Source organism: Haemaphysalis longicornis, unplaced genomic scaffold (assembly GCF_048455015.1).
Source record: "Haemaphysalis longicornis isolate Haplotype H1 unplaced genomic scaffold, Haemaphysalis longicornis Haplotype H1 scaffold_10, whole genome shotgun sequence".
Taxonomy (NCBI): Eukaryota; Metazoa; Arthropoda; class Arachnida; order Ixodida; family Ixodidae; genus Haemaphysalis; species Haemaphysalis longicornis.
In genome coordinates this window covers 107,930,230-107,946,560 of record NW_027526204.1, presented here as the reverse complement: position 1 = coordinate 107,946,560, position 16,331 = coordinate 107,930,230, and the positions used below count along the sequence as shown (strand labels likewise).

The 16,331-nt window shown below is 45.7% G+C and overlaps 1 protein-coding gene across 1 annotated transcript; it reads left to right on the top strand.

Moving 5' to 3' along the window:
- Positions 1 to 11: 11 nt before the first annotated feature.
- LOC144159073 (uncharacterized) lies at positions 12 to 16,021 on the top strand. Its single transcript, XM_077690334.1, has 4 exons — positions 12 to 489; positions 6,150 to 6,243; positions 12,321 to 12,468; positions 14,487 to 16,021. The coding sequence occupies exons 1-4, from the start codon at positions 279 to 281 to the stop codon at positions 14,583 to 14,585; spliced, it is 552 nt and encodes a 183-aa protein (XP_077546460.1). The 5' UTR covers positions 12 to 278; the 3' UTR covers positions 14,586 to 16,021.
- The last annotated feature ends 310 nt before the right edge of the window (positions 16,022 to 16,331 follow it).

Genomic DNA, 16,331 nt, shown 5'->3' with positions numbered 1-16,331 from the left:
CTGTCGCCATACGTTTTTCTGTGGTCTCGCATGCGCTTTTGGGGAACACGTTTGCGCGCGCAACGTCGACTGACTTGACAACTGCGCGCGAGCTGCGCCTTGGAGTCGAGAATACGCCAGCGAGCGGCCGAGAAGGCGGCGGCTGCCTTGCTCGCCGGAGGCCATGGCGTAGCAGACGACATGCACGCAGACGATCTTCGTGTGTTCGCGCAGACGACAAGGATACCGCCAACGACACCGTCGTCAACGGCACCGACGGGGCCAGTGAATCTTTCATCATGTTTCCTTCAACATTTGGTGCTTTCGTGATTTTGATATTCGCGTCGTCTTTGTTGGAGCAGCAGCGAGGCCTGTGCAACGCAGACGATTGGGACAAGAGGATCATCGTCAGCCCCGCGGGGGCGACTCAAGAAAAAAACGACGACCGTGAGCCCGGGTTCTGGCCCTCGTTTAGGACTTACGTATTGGGAGAGCACGACGTGGAGAGACGTAAGTTTATTGTAAAGGTGGAACGCTGAAATTTTGTTTCTGCTGCGGCCAAAAATGTGCGAGGGGCGGGTGTTTGAATTGTTTGAATGATTCATGAGTGCAGTGTCCTGAAAGCTCACGGCAAGTGCTGGGATCTCCGAACCCACTACGCGCCCATGCCCACTTTGCACTACTTCAATATGCTCAATTTGCGGTAATTAATCTAGCAGACATATGGACTGTGACCTTTCATGCTTAGTTCAGACGAGGAAATTTACGCCTATTTTAGTTCTCAATTTTATTTTGTTCATACCTGTGTAAGGATCGCAGATACAGTCTTTGGTTCGGCGTGGTGCGTCAGGTCAGAGCAGTAGTGACGCCACAGAGGTGACGTCACTTACTGAGTCGCGTAAATACATCACCTTTACGATGATGGTTTTCCAACGTACACGGTACTGTCGCACTGCTTATTTTATTGCCGCGTTCACGCCTCGTCTGAAATTTACGAGTTCGCGGGTCGATCTACGACAGTGAGAAGCGCGAACACTTTTACGTTCAAATGTTTTGGAGCACTTTGTTACCGTTACTTCACCATCAGTGTTTTTAGTGAAACCTTAACTTGAGTTAGTAAGTGCTCTATACTTAAAAAGAAGCTTGTGCTGCCGGAACTAGTTTAACAGTGACTTAACAAGCGGGAATGCAAGATAACTGCGTTAGGAATTGTGGCATAGTTTAGGCAATTAGAGTGGGTGAGCCATAGCCTCAAAGCTTTTAAACTAGTTAAAAAATTTTTTTTAATGTGTTAGTAAGACCTGTTAACGATGTTCCCGGTGTCCTTTTTTTCTTATTTACGTCGCTGGCGCCGCACAGTTAAGGGTGACATTGGGCGGCGTGCAAAATACGTTGGGTATCAATTTACTGCGCCCGTTCTTAATGGAAGTTTCTGTGAATTCTCGGCCCACTTCTATAACCTAGTGTAGCTACGGGAAAAGCACTTGCAGATATTCCACAATATGTATAAGCAGCATGAACACATTGGGCAGGGCACACTGAAACGCTACTCACTTATTGCAATGTACAAACTTCGAGGGAGCGTCCAATTTTTTAAAGTACGTGCAGAAGGCTACGTTCTCTACACCAGCGGTTCTCAAACGGGTAGTAGGCGTATCTGAAGGGGTCCGCGAGGTATTCCAAGTGGCCAAAGAAGCACTTTGCGAAAGACCCCAGCCACTTCCTTCTGCGGGTACCCTTGTTGGTATCTTCGCTGGTATCGCAAGAAAGTGGCTTCGCCGCAAGAACTTTTTGTTTAACGCCTCCGGCTGGCTTTGTTTTTTAAGACAGCTTTTTGCACGACATTTCAGCTATGCGATAAAAATGAAGGAAGCTCACACTAACCGTAATACTTCAAGGTAGCGAAGCTGTACGAAACCTTCACGACCATCACGACGGTTTAAGTCCACGATTGCAGCCGATTTCCTTCTATTTCGCTGCCGCAACGGCATTCACTCCATCATTGTTGTTGTGTGAGCTTCCTTCATTTTCTTGTACGTGATAATCACAAGCATCACCTTAGAGCGGCGTACGCTATGACGTGTCCTTCTCGTTCCGCCGAGAAAGTATTGGCACAGTACAGAGAACGCTGGAGTTTTTTTTTTTTTTTTTGGGGGGGGGGGGGGGGCAGTCTTGGTAATTCCCCTCAAGTGGGTACGTTTGGCTTGAGAAACGTGCGCCGGGGACGCTGGGTAGTAGTCGTGAGACACGCACACATGAGCGCTCGGCATCCACTTGGTTTCGTTAACTGCCGGACGGTCATCGCGCGCTCGCTAATTTCTTGGTATTTTTAACTGCGGAAACGAAAAATTTTGATTTATTAAGCGGCTTCGCCGTTAAAGGCCAGACATAGAAGAGGTGGACACGGGATAGGAGTATGTGTGGCTTTCACTGCAAGCAAAATTGTTTGAAAACATGGCAGGCATCAGCATGCTTCCTCGTGGGGTTCCCCAATGCGTTCGCGACGGCAGACAGGATCCTTGACAAACTTGTGGTCGAGAGCCGCAGCTCTATGCGATTGAAATCACTTTCGGGGAGAGTGTGCCGCATGCACTGCCGCAAGTATCTTTGGGCTCAGAGCAATTTTACAACGGGAAAAGTACAACATACCTAAATACTTGCATCAGAAAGCCCAAAAATCCTGCTGAAGGTTCAGCTAGTTTCAACGTCTGAAGCCATGAAGGCCGATGTGGCTGTACGTCGTATGTAGACGATGCTGAGGTGTTGTAGGTACACCGTAAATGAGTGACGTAGTAATTTGAACGGCCGACACGTAAATAAGAAGCCGTCACGAGTGTCTTCACACGGACAAGTTCGCGATTTTTCGTTCCCCAATTCATTTTCTCTAGTGTAACTTTAGCGCGTCCGTACGCGCGCGTGCGTGTCCGGGCGCGTCCGTGCGTGTGTCCATGCGTGTGTGTGAGTGGATCCCTTCTGGCTACATCATTAGCATTGGTACGCGTTAATATGTGTGCTGTGATTAATCCATTCATTTCATCTTTATTTACTTTAAAACATTGGATGGTACAAGAGTGAAAGTTTAATGTGGGCCCTTAGCAATACTGCTAGTACTGGACCCACGCAGCTAATACACTATAAACATTGCAAGCACATATAATTACTTTAAAGTGGAAAGTACAATGATAAAACGCACAATATAAAATATGCAAATTACACGGTTTTCACAGTTGACGCCACAAAAAACATCTCGTCAATAAGCTAAACACAATACGTGCGTACAAAGTTCACCTTAAACGGACACTGAAGTAAATTTCTCAGGCTTCTGTTTTTGTTTCAATTGTGTAGACTAGTCAGGGAACAAAAGTGTTCCCTGACCCACTCCGGAACAATATTAGTAGAATTAGTAGGGAACAATATTAGTATAAATTAAGAATAAATGGACGTGGGCAGGGAATGTAATGCGAAGACAAGAAGGGTAACAGAGTGGATCCCTAGAGGAGGCAAGCGTTGCAAGGGGCGGCAGAAAGTTAGAAGGGCAGATGAGATCAAGAAGTTTGCGGGGATAAATTGGTCGCAGAGAGCACAGGGCCGGGATAATTGGAGATCAATGGGAGACCTTTGCCCTGCAGTGGGCGTAGATAGGCTGGTGATGATGATGACAGTCTACAAACTAACAAACTAAAAGCACATTCATCAAGGCGGAAATCGTGTGGTGGCTTAGTTTCAACTGAGCGAAAGAATTGGAACGACCCACCGGCGGACGCGACCAACTAAACGCGGGGCCTACTGATTCTGTCGGAGGGTCGGCGAGCCGTGCAGTAGCGCAATCAAGCCGAACCATGGGTCTCGTTTCGACGTCATATGAAATCAGCACAGAAGATGTAGAGAGGACAGCATTGTCGAATTGATTTTTCGACTGAATGAAGTCGCATAAACACAGCGGGAGGGGTCGAAACAAGGCCTAGAGACTCCAGGCTACACATTGCACTGGTAATCCCGCAATGTTTACAAATAACGTCAGCGTCTGTTTAATGGAACTGCAGGATTTATAGAGAAGACTTATGAAAAGCACGTCGTAAGACTAAAAATATATATTACGTCGTTCACAACTGGTTACAAAAATAAAACGTCAACAATTAGATAAGCGATGCAAGATCGTTGCATTGCATATACTTCTTTAGTGCGCTTGAAAAAATTTTACTACGTTTAATGTAAAGTAGTATAATATTCCATATTTTAGCTCAAATATATTGCACAGTCTGTTTACTACAACAGGTATACGTACCATAGGAAGGTTTCAAGTTGTAACCTGATTGATTTCTTCTGTTTCTGGCCGGTGTTATAAATTTTAGGGATAGTAAGAGGTTGTGGTTTGACAATATGTTGTGGGTAACACAAGCCGTTTTATAATCGCATGCAAGTAAAAAGGGCTTTATTTCTAACTGTTTAAAGAGCAGGCCCGAGTGACCCGTGCATGTAGAGAACGTCATAATTCGCAGCGTTCTTTTTTGCAGCGTCATAACCGGTTAAAGACTCCAATGATGAGTATCACCCCTTGTTTCGACGCAATATGCCAGGTGCAGGCGCTGAAATAAATAGCTTTTAGGTTGATTAAAGAAATGGTAGCCTGCCTGATATAGGAAGAAACAGGAGTGGCTCAATTTGCTGCAGGCGATTTTTATATGTTTTTATAGTGCACGGATACATCTACGGTGGCGCCGAGATATTTACTGGTTTCACCAATAACGCTCGTTAGCTCATATAGTATCACTGGTCATGGTCATTCCTTGTAACTAAATTATGCGTGTCGACAGTTCGGGGCTGTTTCGTCTTTGAAGCGTTTCAAACGGGCCAGACTATCCCCACTGTACTGATAAACCATTACTTACTGGCCCAATTACTCTTACCCAAATGATAAATTTTAGCTAATTCGCCAAGCGGTCACTACTCTGCGATCGAACTGTTGAAAATCTCCCCCTGTCCCGACTCTATAAACTGATAAGCGATAGCCAACTGGCCCGACCCTCGCTACTTTGCTCGTACACCTGCGGGCCACACGCGGTAGCCTATAACGCTCTCCCTTCCATTTACTGCTGTGGTATCGCTCCTGTTTCATCTATATCTTCGTCTAATCTCACGCCAGCCGTGAAAATAGCCTCCGGGAAATTCTCACGGCAGTTTCGATAAAAGCTGGCTGGCCTAAAATTTGCAGAATAATATTACGTCCCAAGGTAACCTAACCGAAGGCGTCATAACCTGCTCAAATCCAGCCAAACTACAACAAACGTAATCTAACCCAACCCAACGACACAGAACACAACCTATATTAAACGTAATTCAACCCATCCTAGAAGTCATGTGCGTCGATCTCTTAATATAGTAAAAACTACAGCAAAAAAAAAGCATTAACAAAATCACGATGACCGAAAAATTCCGAAAGCTAAAAAAAATAATAATAATAAACATCCCATAGTTGGATTCGAACCTGAGCTTTGCCGTTTAAAACGAACTACTAACCACAGAGATATAGGGGCTTTTTTTTCTTTATTGCATGGGAAACTAGCCCGAATAGCTTAAAGTCCCACCCTAACTACAATAACGGTACATTCACGAATACATTTTAAAAGTCCGGCAGGCACACACACGCCTCAAGAAGATGCAACCAGTCCGGCGGCTGCGATTGCGCCGCATAGACACTGTACACAAGCGCACATTGTTCGCGACAAATTGACTTAGTTCCACGAGGTTCCTCGGCATGGCGGTCAATCATGCGACACTTCCATAGGCTAAACAATCCTATCAGCACGAAAAGGTCATATGGCACGGAACAGTTCTTCATCACTGGCAGGAATCGTATACTGTAAGGGGTGATGTCTATGTCCTTTTTAAGAGTCCGCTGCATACAGCTGCAAACACAGCTTTTCAGGAAATATTTATCCCACACAATCACCGTATAGCGTGCTTAGCCAATGAGAGGCGACTGCCGTGAGAAATTTCTGACGGTAATTCTCCGGGTTGCCGTGGTAATAGACACTACCTTCATCTACCGTCGTGTGTACCGTGAGAATGATGATTACACATCTCACTGCACGCCTTCTACGACTATATGAGGCTAAGGTCATCCAGTTTCTTTTTCCGTTTCTGCATTCTTTTTTTATTCTTTGCTGCAGATGGGTGGCACCACCGGTTCTTCAACCGTTACATACCTCTGTTCGGCGTCATAACACTGACTCTGGTGGCAGTGGCGCTCTGCCTCAGTTACTGGTGAGTGTTTGATGAACCACGTGTACATACTTAAAAACCGGTGCAACTCGCATAGGGCATAGAACGCACGAGGTGCTCACAATGATCGTGTACGGATATGAAGTCCTGTTGAATGTAATAGATCTTTCTCTGATGAAATGTTGCCAATTGTGTACGGTCCTGGTGGTCGCGTGTTTGCTAAAATGAAGTAATCGACATAATATGATAACCCTAACACACGGCAAATCTAATGTAATTCAGTAAAATGTGCTGTTGGGCTAGTTGGTGCATTAAGAATTACGAAAATTGCGCTAAAAGGACAAACCGAGTCTGTCTGCCGTCCTTCCTCGGTTTGTCCTTTCAGCGCAATTTTCGTAATTCATAATGTAATTCAAAGTGAATGACATTAGTTGTTAATGACATTCGCTTTGGTCGTGCTGGTCTTCACGGCGAAACAAATGTTATTTGATAGTGACATATCAGTGACGATTAGCAAGCTCGGGAAACGGCGAAATTGTGTTTCAAGTGCATCTAGAATTTTTTCATACATGATATATTTTTAAAATAACAAACGATTATTTTAAAAATAAAAATAAGACAATCACCGGTTTTGGTGACATCAGTGGATATCACAAGTCGAGACAAGCCCGCAAAAAATACGTATGAGGGTGGCGCGCTCGTTCGGGATGAGATTTTTTTTTGTTAGTACTTTTTCTTTATTTGAAAACAACATGAAGGGTGAAATATGTTTACTAACAGTTCTTAGAAACAGTATTATTTGGTTTATTACTGAACTTTCTTCTCTAGTGACCCCACTGCTGTTGAGGCTACTAATTTGGCTGCTGAATGAGCTCACGAACCTTACTTAGCCTCTAAATGTCATTCGCCTCAAATGTCATTCGTTGTTCTCGTGTATCGCCGAATTAATGACATTTAGAGCGAATGACATTCGCTCTAAATGTCATTATATCTGCCGTATTGCAGGGGTATCAGATTACATATAAATTTGATGCCATTTTCAATTTATTTATACGATAAGCACATAACTTCCGCAACAAGGCGCCCGACTGCAGTTTCGTTAAGCCACTACCGCAGCCCTTCCAGAGACCGCACTGTTTTCGATATAGCGTATAACGAGTCACCGCCACTCGATGAAAGGGAGATCCATCGAGCGGCCGCGAACGAGTTCTCATTAAAACCAAAGCAGTTCGCCTACAGCGGTAAGTTCCGGATGAACTTGAGTAGCTCGCTACAAAACGAGTTTTAAAAGGACCCTGCAGCACTTTTTTTAACTTTTTTAAAATTCTTAAATGCTTGCCTAACGTAGTCACCCAACACACCCAGTACTTAGATTGGGGGGTCGCATAGTTCCTCAGCCAAAAATTACTGCTCAATGCCCAACTTGGAAACCTACTCAAAAATTTTTCTCTCTTTCCCGGTCTTGACGTTCTTCGACGGCTTGGATTACGTCACTAAGGCTATGTAGGTGCTGTTGGCCGGTTTTCCTTCAGCTGCAGCAATGAACGCTTTTCGATAGCAACTTTTAAAAAAAGCAACAAGAACAAAGCAGAAATGGAAGCCGTATCTGGTGCGCGAAGAGCAAATCACGCAGTGCCGCTCTGTGCTGGCGATAACTGCTTAGCTTTCGCAGTGGTCCCAGACGCGAAGGAAAGAGTGAAAGCGCTTATCGAAAGTGTTTCAGGGTCCCTTTAAGGCGAAAATAAAGGACAGCTTCATCGATCGCGTAAAAACCAATCTGGGCCTATAACTTTACTAAGTTTAATTACGCTGATCACCCAGTAAGCCCGCTCAGTCGTAAAATTAAAAACAGCATTACTTATTTATTCGAAAGTTTGCCCTGCGGCAGAAAACAATCATAATTCATCGTTCCCAAAGGGGCCGTGAAAGCAAAACACAAGCTGCGTTCATTAGAAAGACCACTTCGCAAACTTCCAACAAACAATAAAGACGACAGGTGAAGCTGCGGTACGCCCTGGTGACTTTCTCCATGACGTCACGGATTCTTGTTGCTGCAATTGGCCGCCACCTGCCGAAGCCACCGGCAAGAAACGTGACCGGGCAATTGTAGTGGGGGATCTAGTGTTGTTTGATCGTACCACTGGAATTCTATCGGGCATGTACGTAACACGCTGACAACTATGGGCATCCTCGATTTATCAGTCATGGACCCTGGACAGTCCGCGGGCAGTTCAAGGACTGCCTTCGGGCTGGATGTCCCATTGGAATACATGAGAAAATCGAGCTCCGGATCGCGTTCCTGGGAGTCCGCGGTCGATCCGGAACTTTGCGACCCCCCAATCTAAGTACTGGGTGTGTTGGGTGACTACGTTAGGCAAGCATTTCAGAATTTAAAATGAGTTAAAAAAAACTGTTGCAGGGTCCCTTTAAAACTCGTTGTGTAGCGAGCTACTCAAGTTCATCCGGAACTTACTGCTTTGGGCAAACTGCCTTGGTTTTCATGACAACTCGTTGTGTGCGGCCGCTCGATGAATCTCCCTTTCATCAAGTGGGGGTGACTCGTTATACGCTCTATCGACAAGAGTGCGGTCTCTGGAAGGAGGCCCTATGTTTGAAGTGCAGGGCCCTTTAGAGGCTCGCCTTGCCGTCGTTGCTCGCTCGCTGGACCCAAGTAGAGCCACAACGGCGTTCCGTCGCAGCCGCTGTCATCGCAGCGTCCCAGAGAGGCTTCGAAAGCCAAGCGGTTTATATAGTCATAAGCGTTCGAAAATCGTTACCACTGGCGCTTGTCATACATCTCTCCGTTGTTTAGCGCAAAGAAAACTGCAGGTACAATTGAGGCAAAATATACGTAATTATCCGCAGCGCCCGCGTTCATTTAGTTAGGAATGCCCGTTGGGTGGTCTTTACGATAGTCAGCGAAAAAAGGTGGCAGTGCAACGCCGGCACGGGCGGGAGGAAAAGCAAGCACAAAAAGAACCGAACTCCCGCTGTCGCAGTTTCAGGCAGGGAGCGCGCGATCACTGCGAAGGCGGGAAATTTGAATTACATTGGGTGGTAGCAGTGAGCGGATAACGGCGCCACAGCCCATCATGGCGAATCACTGCTCTGCACTTCCGACAGCTTTCACACGGAGTGGAACGGCTTTAATTTTTTAGTGCTGGCGCATAATACCAGGCCATTTGACATCACTGTAGCGTGAAAGTTGAAACTTGCCCTATATTGCTTGCTTTTTTCGGTTAAAAACGCCTTGCCTGGCTGAAATGGAGCTAACCGAGTTACCAAGGACTAGCTCTTTCCAACAGAACAAAGCGGTGTTTGGTTTTTTCGGCCCTTTGAACAAGCTCGGTACGACCATATATGGCTGCGACGGCATTACCGGTGATCTTGGCGGCAGTTCACACCAGCCCAAACAGGCCTTGCAGCACGTCTAATTGGATCGGGATTGCCATAAAGATGACAGCGAAGCTCCTTGCGCGCACGTGGGCATCGTATCAACGCCAACGCCGACGACGGGCAGACACTGAGTCACGCGAACGGGAGGTTGCGGGCGAGACGGCAAAAGTACAAGGAAGAAAAGCGCCGGAAAGACGGATGCTTAGAAAGGAGCTGTGTTTGGCCGCCATTGCAGTGCGCGAATTCTATTGTAATTATACGGGGTATCACAGTAACACGTCAACAAAAAATAATCACGAACAATTTTACTCTGTCCCCCTTTTTAGCACACAGCGTAGATGTGGTGCAGAATTTAAACGAACCCGCCGCGGTGGCTCAGTGGCTAAAGGCGCTGCGCTGCTGAGCACGAGGTCGCGGTTTCGATTCCCGGCCGTGGCGGCCTCTTTTCTGATGGAGGCGAAAAGCAAAAACGCCCGTGTGTACGAGATTTCGGCTCACGTTAAAGATCCCCAGGTGGTAAAAATTAATCCGGAGCCCTCCACTACGACGCGCCTCACCGCCTGCGCTGCATCGGCGCGTTAAACCCTACAATCAATCGATCGATTTAAATGAAAGGTGCTAGCAAATTTTATTTCTCTTGAGCGTTCACGGCGGTCATCCCTAAGTGAAACGCGCAGTTTTTATTTGGACTCGACTAACTTGTTTCGACTGCCTTAATTAAAACGTATTTCCAAGTGAGTAGGTGTCAAAGCTTGACGTCTAATTCATGTTCTGATCTTGAAAATTGTGCTATTGTTAACTAATTTACTCAAGGTGCATCTCCAAGTGATGAGACGTACAAGATGGAGGTATCAGCCAAGTTTTGATCTCGAAAGTGGGGCCTGTTATTGACCAATCTTGTCAAGATGCATATCCAAATCACCAGACGCATAAGCTTGACGCTCAAATTACGCTGGAACGGAGTGCGACTGCGTGCCAATAGCGCACACACCGGGACGCTCGTTTTCCAACGCCTCGCCTTATATAGGACCCTTAAGTATGAGGAGTACAGATTCCTGCAGTCGTGTACGGAAATGGGAAGAATATATCTCGACATATTGCTGAGAAGCGCCGGCACGAGATCTGAGCGTGCCGCCCGCTACCGCAACGGCCGAGCAGCTGTTTTGCTGCGTGCCTTCTCGGAAGCGAGTGACGTAGATTTCTCTTAGCTGAAGGTTTCGCTTACAGCTGCGCAAGCAGACACTGTATTGCGTCTGGTTAGACCAGGCGCCGCCTGCTCTCAGCTATCGTTTGTCTTTCTCCTCAACGCAAAATTTCGGCTCTTTTAGGGCTGGGGAACTTCTCGGCTAAACGTTGTTATGTCAATTTTACAATGTCTTAACAACCAGTAAAGGGGCTATGGAGACAAAATACAAGTTTGGTTCATTAGAACGACCGCTTTGTCTCGATAACAATAATATAGTTTATTTGGAAGTTTAAAATAAACAATGTAGACCTTAAAGAAGATGTGTGAAGCAGTGGCGACTTACCAACCACTTTCCGCCAACTTTTCTATGACGTCACAGAATATTGTTTGTGCTATTGGCGGGCTTCGACCTAAACCACCGCTAAGACACATGACTGGACAATTCTAACAACTCCCTAGTTCCGTCTGATCGCATCACTTGAATGCTAATGTGCAGTTAACGCACTGAAAACTATGTTTTTCGGGCTGACCCTTATGACGTCACTCCTACCCAAAACACGTCACTGTAGCGCGAAATTTGAAAGTTTGCAAAAAAATATTTATACTTCTTGCATTCTTTCGGTTAAAAAACGTCTTTCGTGGCTAGAATTGAGCTTAGTGGGGTTCTGTCGAGTTGTTTCAGATTAAACAAAGTTGTAATTGGTCTTCATGTACCCTTTGAGGGATCTCATAAGGAATGTGCATCTACCAAAGTTTGGCTGAGAGAGAGAGAGAGAGACAGCTTATTTATTGGAGAGGTTAGCTGCAAACAAACGAGAAGCTCGCAACTCCAGACTCTGGAGTAAGGGAAAGGCCAGCGGCCTTTTTGAAGATAAACGAGGTAATAAAAATTACATCAAAAATGATCATGTCGTCTGCTATCAGTGATCAATTTCGGGTGATTTACCTGTAATTCACGAGCGGTTGAGTATATGCAGCGGGTGCCGAAATTCTGAACTCGATGGCCGAGGGTACAAACCTATACGCGGAGAAAAAACAATTTGAACAAACTGCAAAAAGAATTACGAAGGGATTCTTAGGGGAGCTTTGATAGGAGTTCGCTATGTGCGGTCACGAATAATGAAAGCAAATTTGCGGAACGGATAAAAAATTCCTCGGAGTGCTTCAATGACTTGAAGGCGAAAGCCTAGTGGCATGCAACTGACCACAATTCATGCGATAGCTCTCTTCTACGCGCACCTGTTTTACCAACGAGCTGTCACGCGGCACTCACGAGTCGTCGTGCGGGGAAATGTGTTCAGCGGCATGCCATGATGCAAGTTGATGTCACTCTCGTATTCGAGTTTGAATACATTTCACGCCCTTTGCATCTTCAAAAGCAAGGCTGTGTTAAGGTGTGCGCCACTTTTCACCGCTTCTTTGCCACCACTCATCAATGTTTGGTCGTTCCGAATCTTGAGTACGGATAGCGACGTGTTTGCTCCAAACAGTATGAGCAAGTGTAACTCAAACCCAACGCCTGGCCATGTCCACGCAGGTGTCAGGACCGGAACTCTGTCGATACGGAGTCCTCGAGGGCTTACCTGGAGGAGCTGCGGCGCATACAGCAGGGCGAGAGGGTGGCCATGTATCCGATTCCACAGGGAGGCCATTCTTACGGAGCTCCACCCGACTACCGCAGACAGGTGAGGTCACACGCATGGACCACATTCGCGAGCTATGTCTAATCGGCTCTTCTTAGCTCAAGGTGCCAGACCCAGTAGGAAGCGTGATCTTCCCACATCGCAACCGGAGACTGACACAGACACTCCGCTGTGTCTGTGTCCTCCTTTTTATTTAACCTTTTGCTTTCGGATGCGGTGTACTTACTATCGATGTATACCCACATGGCCAGCTTTGGGCACTCATGAAGCAGAATTTCGTTGATGATGCGCATTGGATGCGACACAAACAAGGACCGAAGTGAATGTGTCGAATTATTATTGTGCCTACTTTGTGTATTTCTAATATAATGTCCTTTTTTATTTCACGATGCGCTAAAAATACTAAGCTGAAGTTAATTGGTAAGACTTAGACACATAACAAACGGGCGGCCCATCAGGCAGCCTCTCTGAAAATTGCCATGAAGACATGCTGATTTGCAGGGTGGGTAGGCGCTGTCTTAGAACTTGTAATTGTCTCTTTTTTTTTGTCTCACCGTTCCGCCTATGGGGGGGGGGGGACTGGGCAATGATTATTTTCTCGGTAATATAATCTATCGAGAAATTGTTGGTTTGTCTTCGAACTTTTCGTTGTGCATACATGCCAAGTTGCCAACCTTTGCAGATGTGTGAGCATTTTAGTCGCTTTTGTATACACAATTTAAGAGAGGGGATTGGAATGAGCCTAACTGATCATACAAATATGCCTCCCCGATGTAAATTGGGATATTTCGCAGTACTTAACGGCACGTCAGTAACACCTCAGAGACACGTTGAACGCATTCTTATAATCCCATCGAAGAAATGGCAGATGCTGGCTGTGCGTGCTTGGTCATTCGAACGATTCTCTCGGATGTAGCTGTTTATGCACTTTTTGGAAAAACACTTTCACCATTAATCAATGCAGAAAATCTTAACGTAGGCTTACCACATCGCGTATCGCCTTGAGTAGTCATCCAGCGACGCTGATGAAGACGGTTAGGGCCTGCTTATTTTTTTAGCTACACATTAATGTCTTTATACATCGAAAGTTTAGGCTACCTGTCCCTCTGGTTTATAGGTTGGTATACTTTATGTCGAATAGGTCAAAGGGAGCCCCGAAGACAAATTTCCAGTTAGGTTTATTTGAAAAGTTACCTCGCTAGAACAACACCGACACCACCTTTAATGCAAACTGGGCTCAAGTAAGATATGTGATGAGGAAAACAAAGAACAGGCATGCGACTCAGCCGCTACTTCCCCGCACTATTTGCATATGACGTATAATGGGTCGTTGGTTGCGATTGGCTCAGGGCGACAAAATGCAATGGAAAGTAAACAATGATTATAAACTTGCAGAAGCAGCTATTTACGCTTAAATTTAGTGCGTGCTATTTTTTAGCAGTGAGAATGCTCGGGTGCACAATGGGGGTTAGAAGGGAACACTTAAATACGAAGTATTTAGTGTGTCTATATGCCAGCCGACGCTGCTTATCACAGCCGTCGTGCACGTTGGGCTTGTAGGACATGAGACAGGCCAACTGGCATAAGCGACACTGCCACTTACGTGACCCTGTTTGTCGACTAATACCCAAGTTCTCACGAAAAGATTATAACCAACCGTAATAAAAATACGACAGATACAAATCCTGCAAGAAGCAAAACTAGTGTGAACAGTGGACCTTGAAAGGGGACGCAGCGCCATCTAGGCCGGGGGACGGTAACCATGGTCGCCAAAAGACCGGTTTGTAGACAGCGGCATCCTTAGTCGCCACACTAACGTTTGTTTTGCCTGCCTGCCCAGAATACGTCATTGCTGACGTCACGAACACACGATACAACGTGAGAATGGAAATTAACGCATGCGAATAAAGCATCGCTTGCAGCCGGACAAGCGCTGAAGGCACTGTAAAACACCGAACCTTTTGAGTTAGACAAACTTATATTCTGTCTTTATGGTCCCTTTAAGCTATATTGTCGCCGTATTCAAGCAAAAATATTTCTCTTTGTTTATGTTTTCACAGGACTACTACTACCCTCCACCGCAGTACAACTATGCCACGTTCGATGGAGGAGCCAAGCCACCACCGAGCGCTCCTCCCCCTGCGTACCAGCCACATTGAGTCGACAGTGAAGCTAATGAACGTATCATCTCGAGTGCATTCGCCAGACGTGACATGAATACGCTTGGAGGCACCCTAAGCGACGTTAGCACCTTCATTGAGTGTTAATTGCCTCTACTGCATTGTCGACCTTTGAAATGCTTCAGGAGGGCTCTACTACCTCATCACTTTCTGGGTACTCGGACTGCTGGCTGAGTGTTTTCGGAAAACGGCGTAGCATTTGAACGAAAACAACGTTGACTTTCGAAAACAAGTGGCCAATCTGTTTTATTGAATGCATGTGTTGCGAGAAGTGCATAGTAATTTCCCCTTAAAATTTTCGACTTTGAACGACTAGAACGCAGTTACGGCGCATTTCTAGGGAAACGCAATTGTCGTTTAGATACCAACATTATTTAGCGTTTTAAAGTACAGTGATCAGGCTTTTATCATGTACATATAAAATAGCTAACATTTTAATGCACCAGTTCAGAATTCCTACTCAGGACACGTTGATGGACGTGGTTCTGAGTTCCAGTGGACGTACCTAGAGCAAGAAGGGTTGCCTTTTCCGTAGCTGTGCAACAGGGCGCCTGTCCATCTTCAAGAAAACCTCAACTTTTCAAGTTTTGGAAGCCCAGTTTTCTTCGTTCGAACCGACCAGCTAAACATTTAGACATGTCGAATACATCATTTCAGAGAGAAGGGAGATTTCTGAGATTTCATTGTAGTGCTAAGTGCCATAGCCCTGCATTCAACAGTTTTCCATTGGCAAACACTTGGCGCCACAAAAGACTAGAAATGGAGAAAAAAAAAGCGTAGGCACGTAAACCAAAATAGGGGCAACCAGTTGGCTGCCCTAGCTGTTGTACACGGGAAAATTAGGCGGATAAAACAGCAGGAAAGAGTAAAAATACCATAAAAGGATGAAAGAAAACGTCATAATCGGTGAATTCCGAACAATGCACGCTTACAATGTCCCCACAATTGTTCCTATAAGCTTGAGCATTTCAGGAAGGGAAGTTGTGCTTTCATGTCCTCAGTGGCTGCAGCCGACAATACCTGTCTCCATAGGATAACATTCATCGTAAATGGATGGTTATAAAGTTCGTGGAGTGTTGTTGACAATTCCATGACTTCTAATGCACACATCACATACTGACTCTCAGATCTAAGAGATTGCACATACTTAGTAGCTGAGTGATAATGAGTGATAAGTCGAATAGAACAAGCACAGCGGTTCTAGCCCTCAGAACAGCTGTTGACGTGACGTTTGAAGCCTTTATTTGCTTGATGTTCTTGCCGAAGTTACAGGTGGCAACGTATGATTGCGCACGCATTTTTGAGACGGAGCTCCGAAGAGGCAAAATACCCATCGAACATAATGCACCATTCCGGGGTCGTCTTTCACGCGTATACCAGAGTGTTTCATAAATAAAACACCAACTTTCACTTTACATGGGCTTTGAACTGTCGGTTTTCTGAGATGTGCTTTCTAAAGCCTTTAACCCAATGCTGCTTGGTTCGTGGTTGTTTGCGAACTACTGAAAGTTACCTCGTCAGCAGAAAAGTTGAAATAAAAAATGACGCCACATATAACCACCTATTGCCTGTGCTGTCAAATGCCTTTGAAGGGACCCTGCAACACTTCCTTCCATTTTCTTCGAATTCCTAAATGATTGCAGAGCGCAGTTAACCAACACATCCAGAATGCTATTCCAGAAGGCCCGAGATTGAGCGAAACTGGGGAGACACGAGCTCTGGCGA

Bases quoted from the DNA above. Each gene is read 5' to 3' on its own strand.
- LOC144159073 (XM_077690334.1), top strand. From the start codon at position 279: ATGTTTCCTTCAACATTTGGTGCTTTCGTGATTTTGATATTCGCGTCG. The intron at 490-6,149 runs GTAAGTTTATTG...TCTTTGCTGCAG, and splicing joins AGAGCACGACGTGGAGAGAC to ATGGGTGGCACCACCGGTTC. The intron at 6,244-12,320 runs GTGAGTGTTTGA...ATGTCCACGCAG, and splicing joins GCGCTCTGCCTCAGTTACTG to GTGTCAGGACCGGAACTCTG.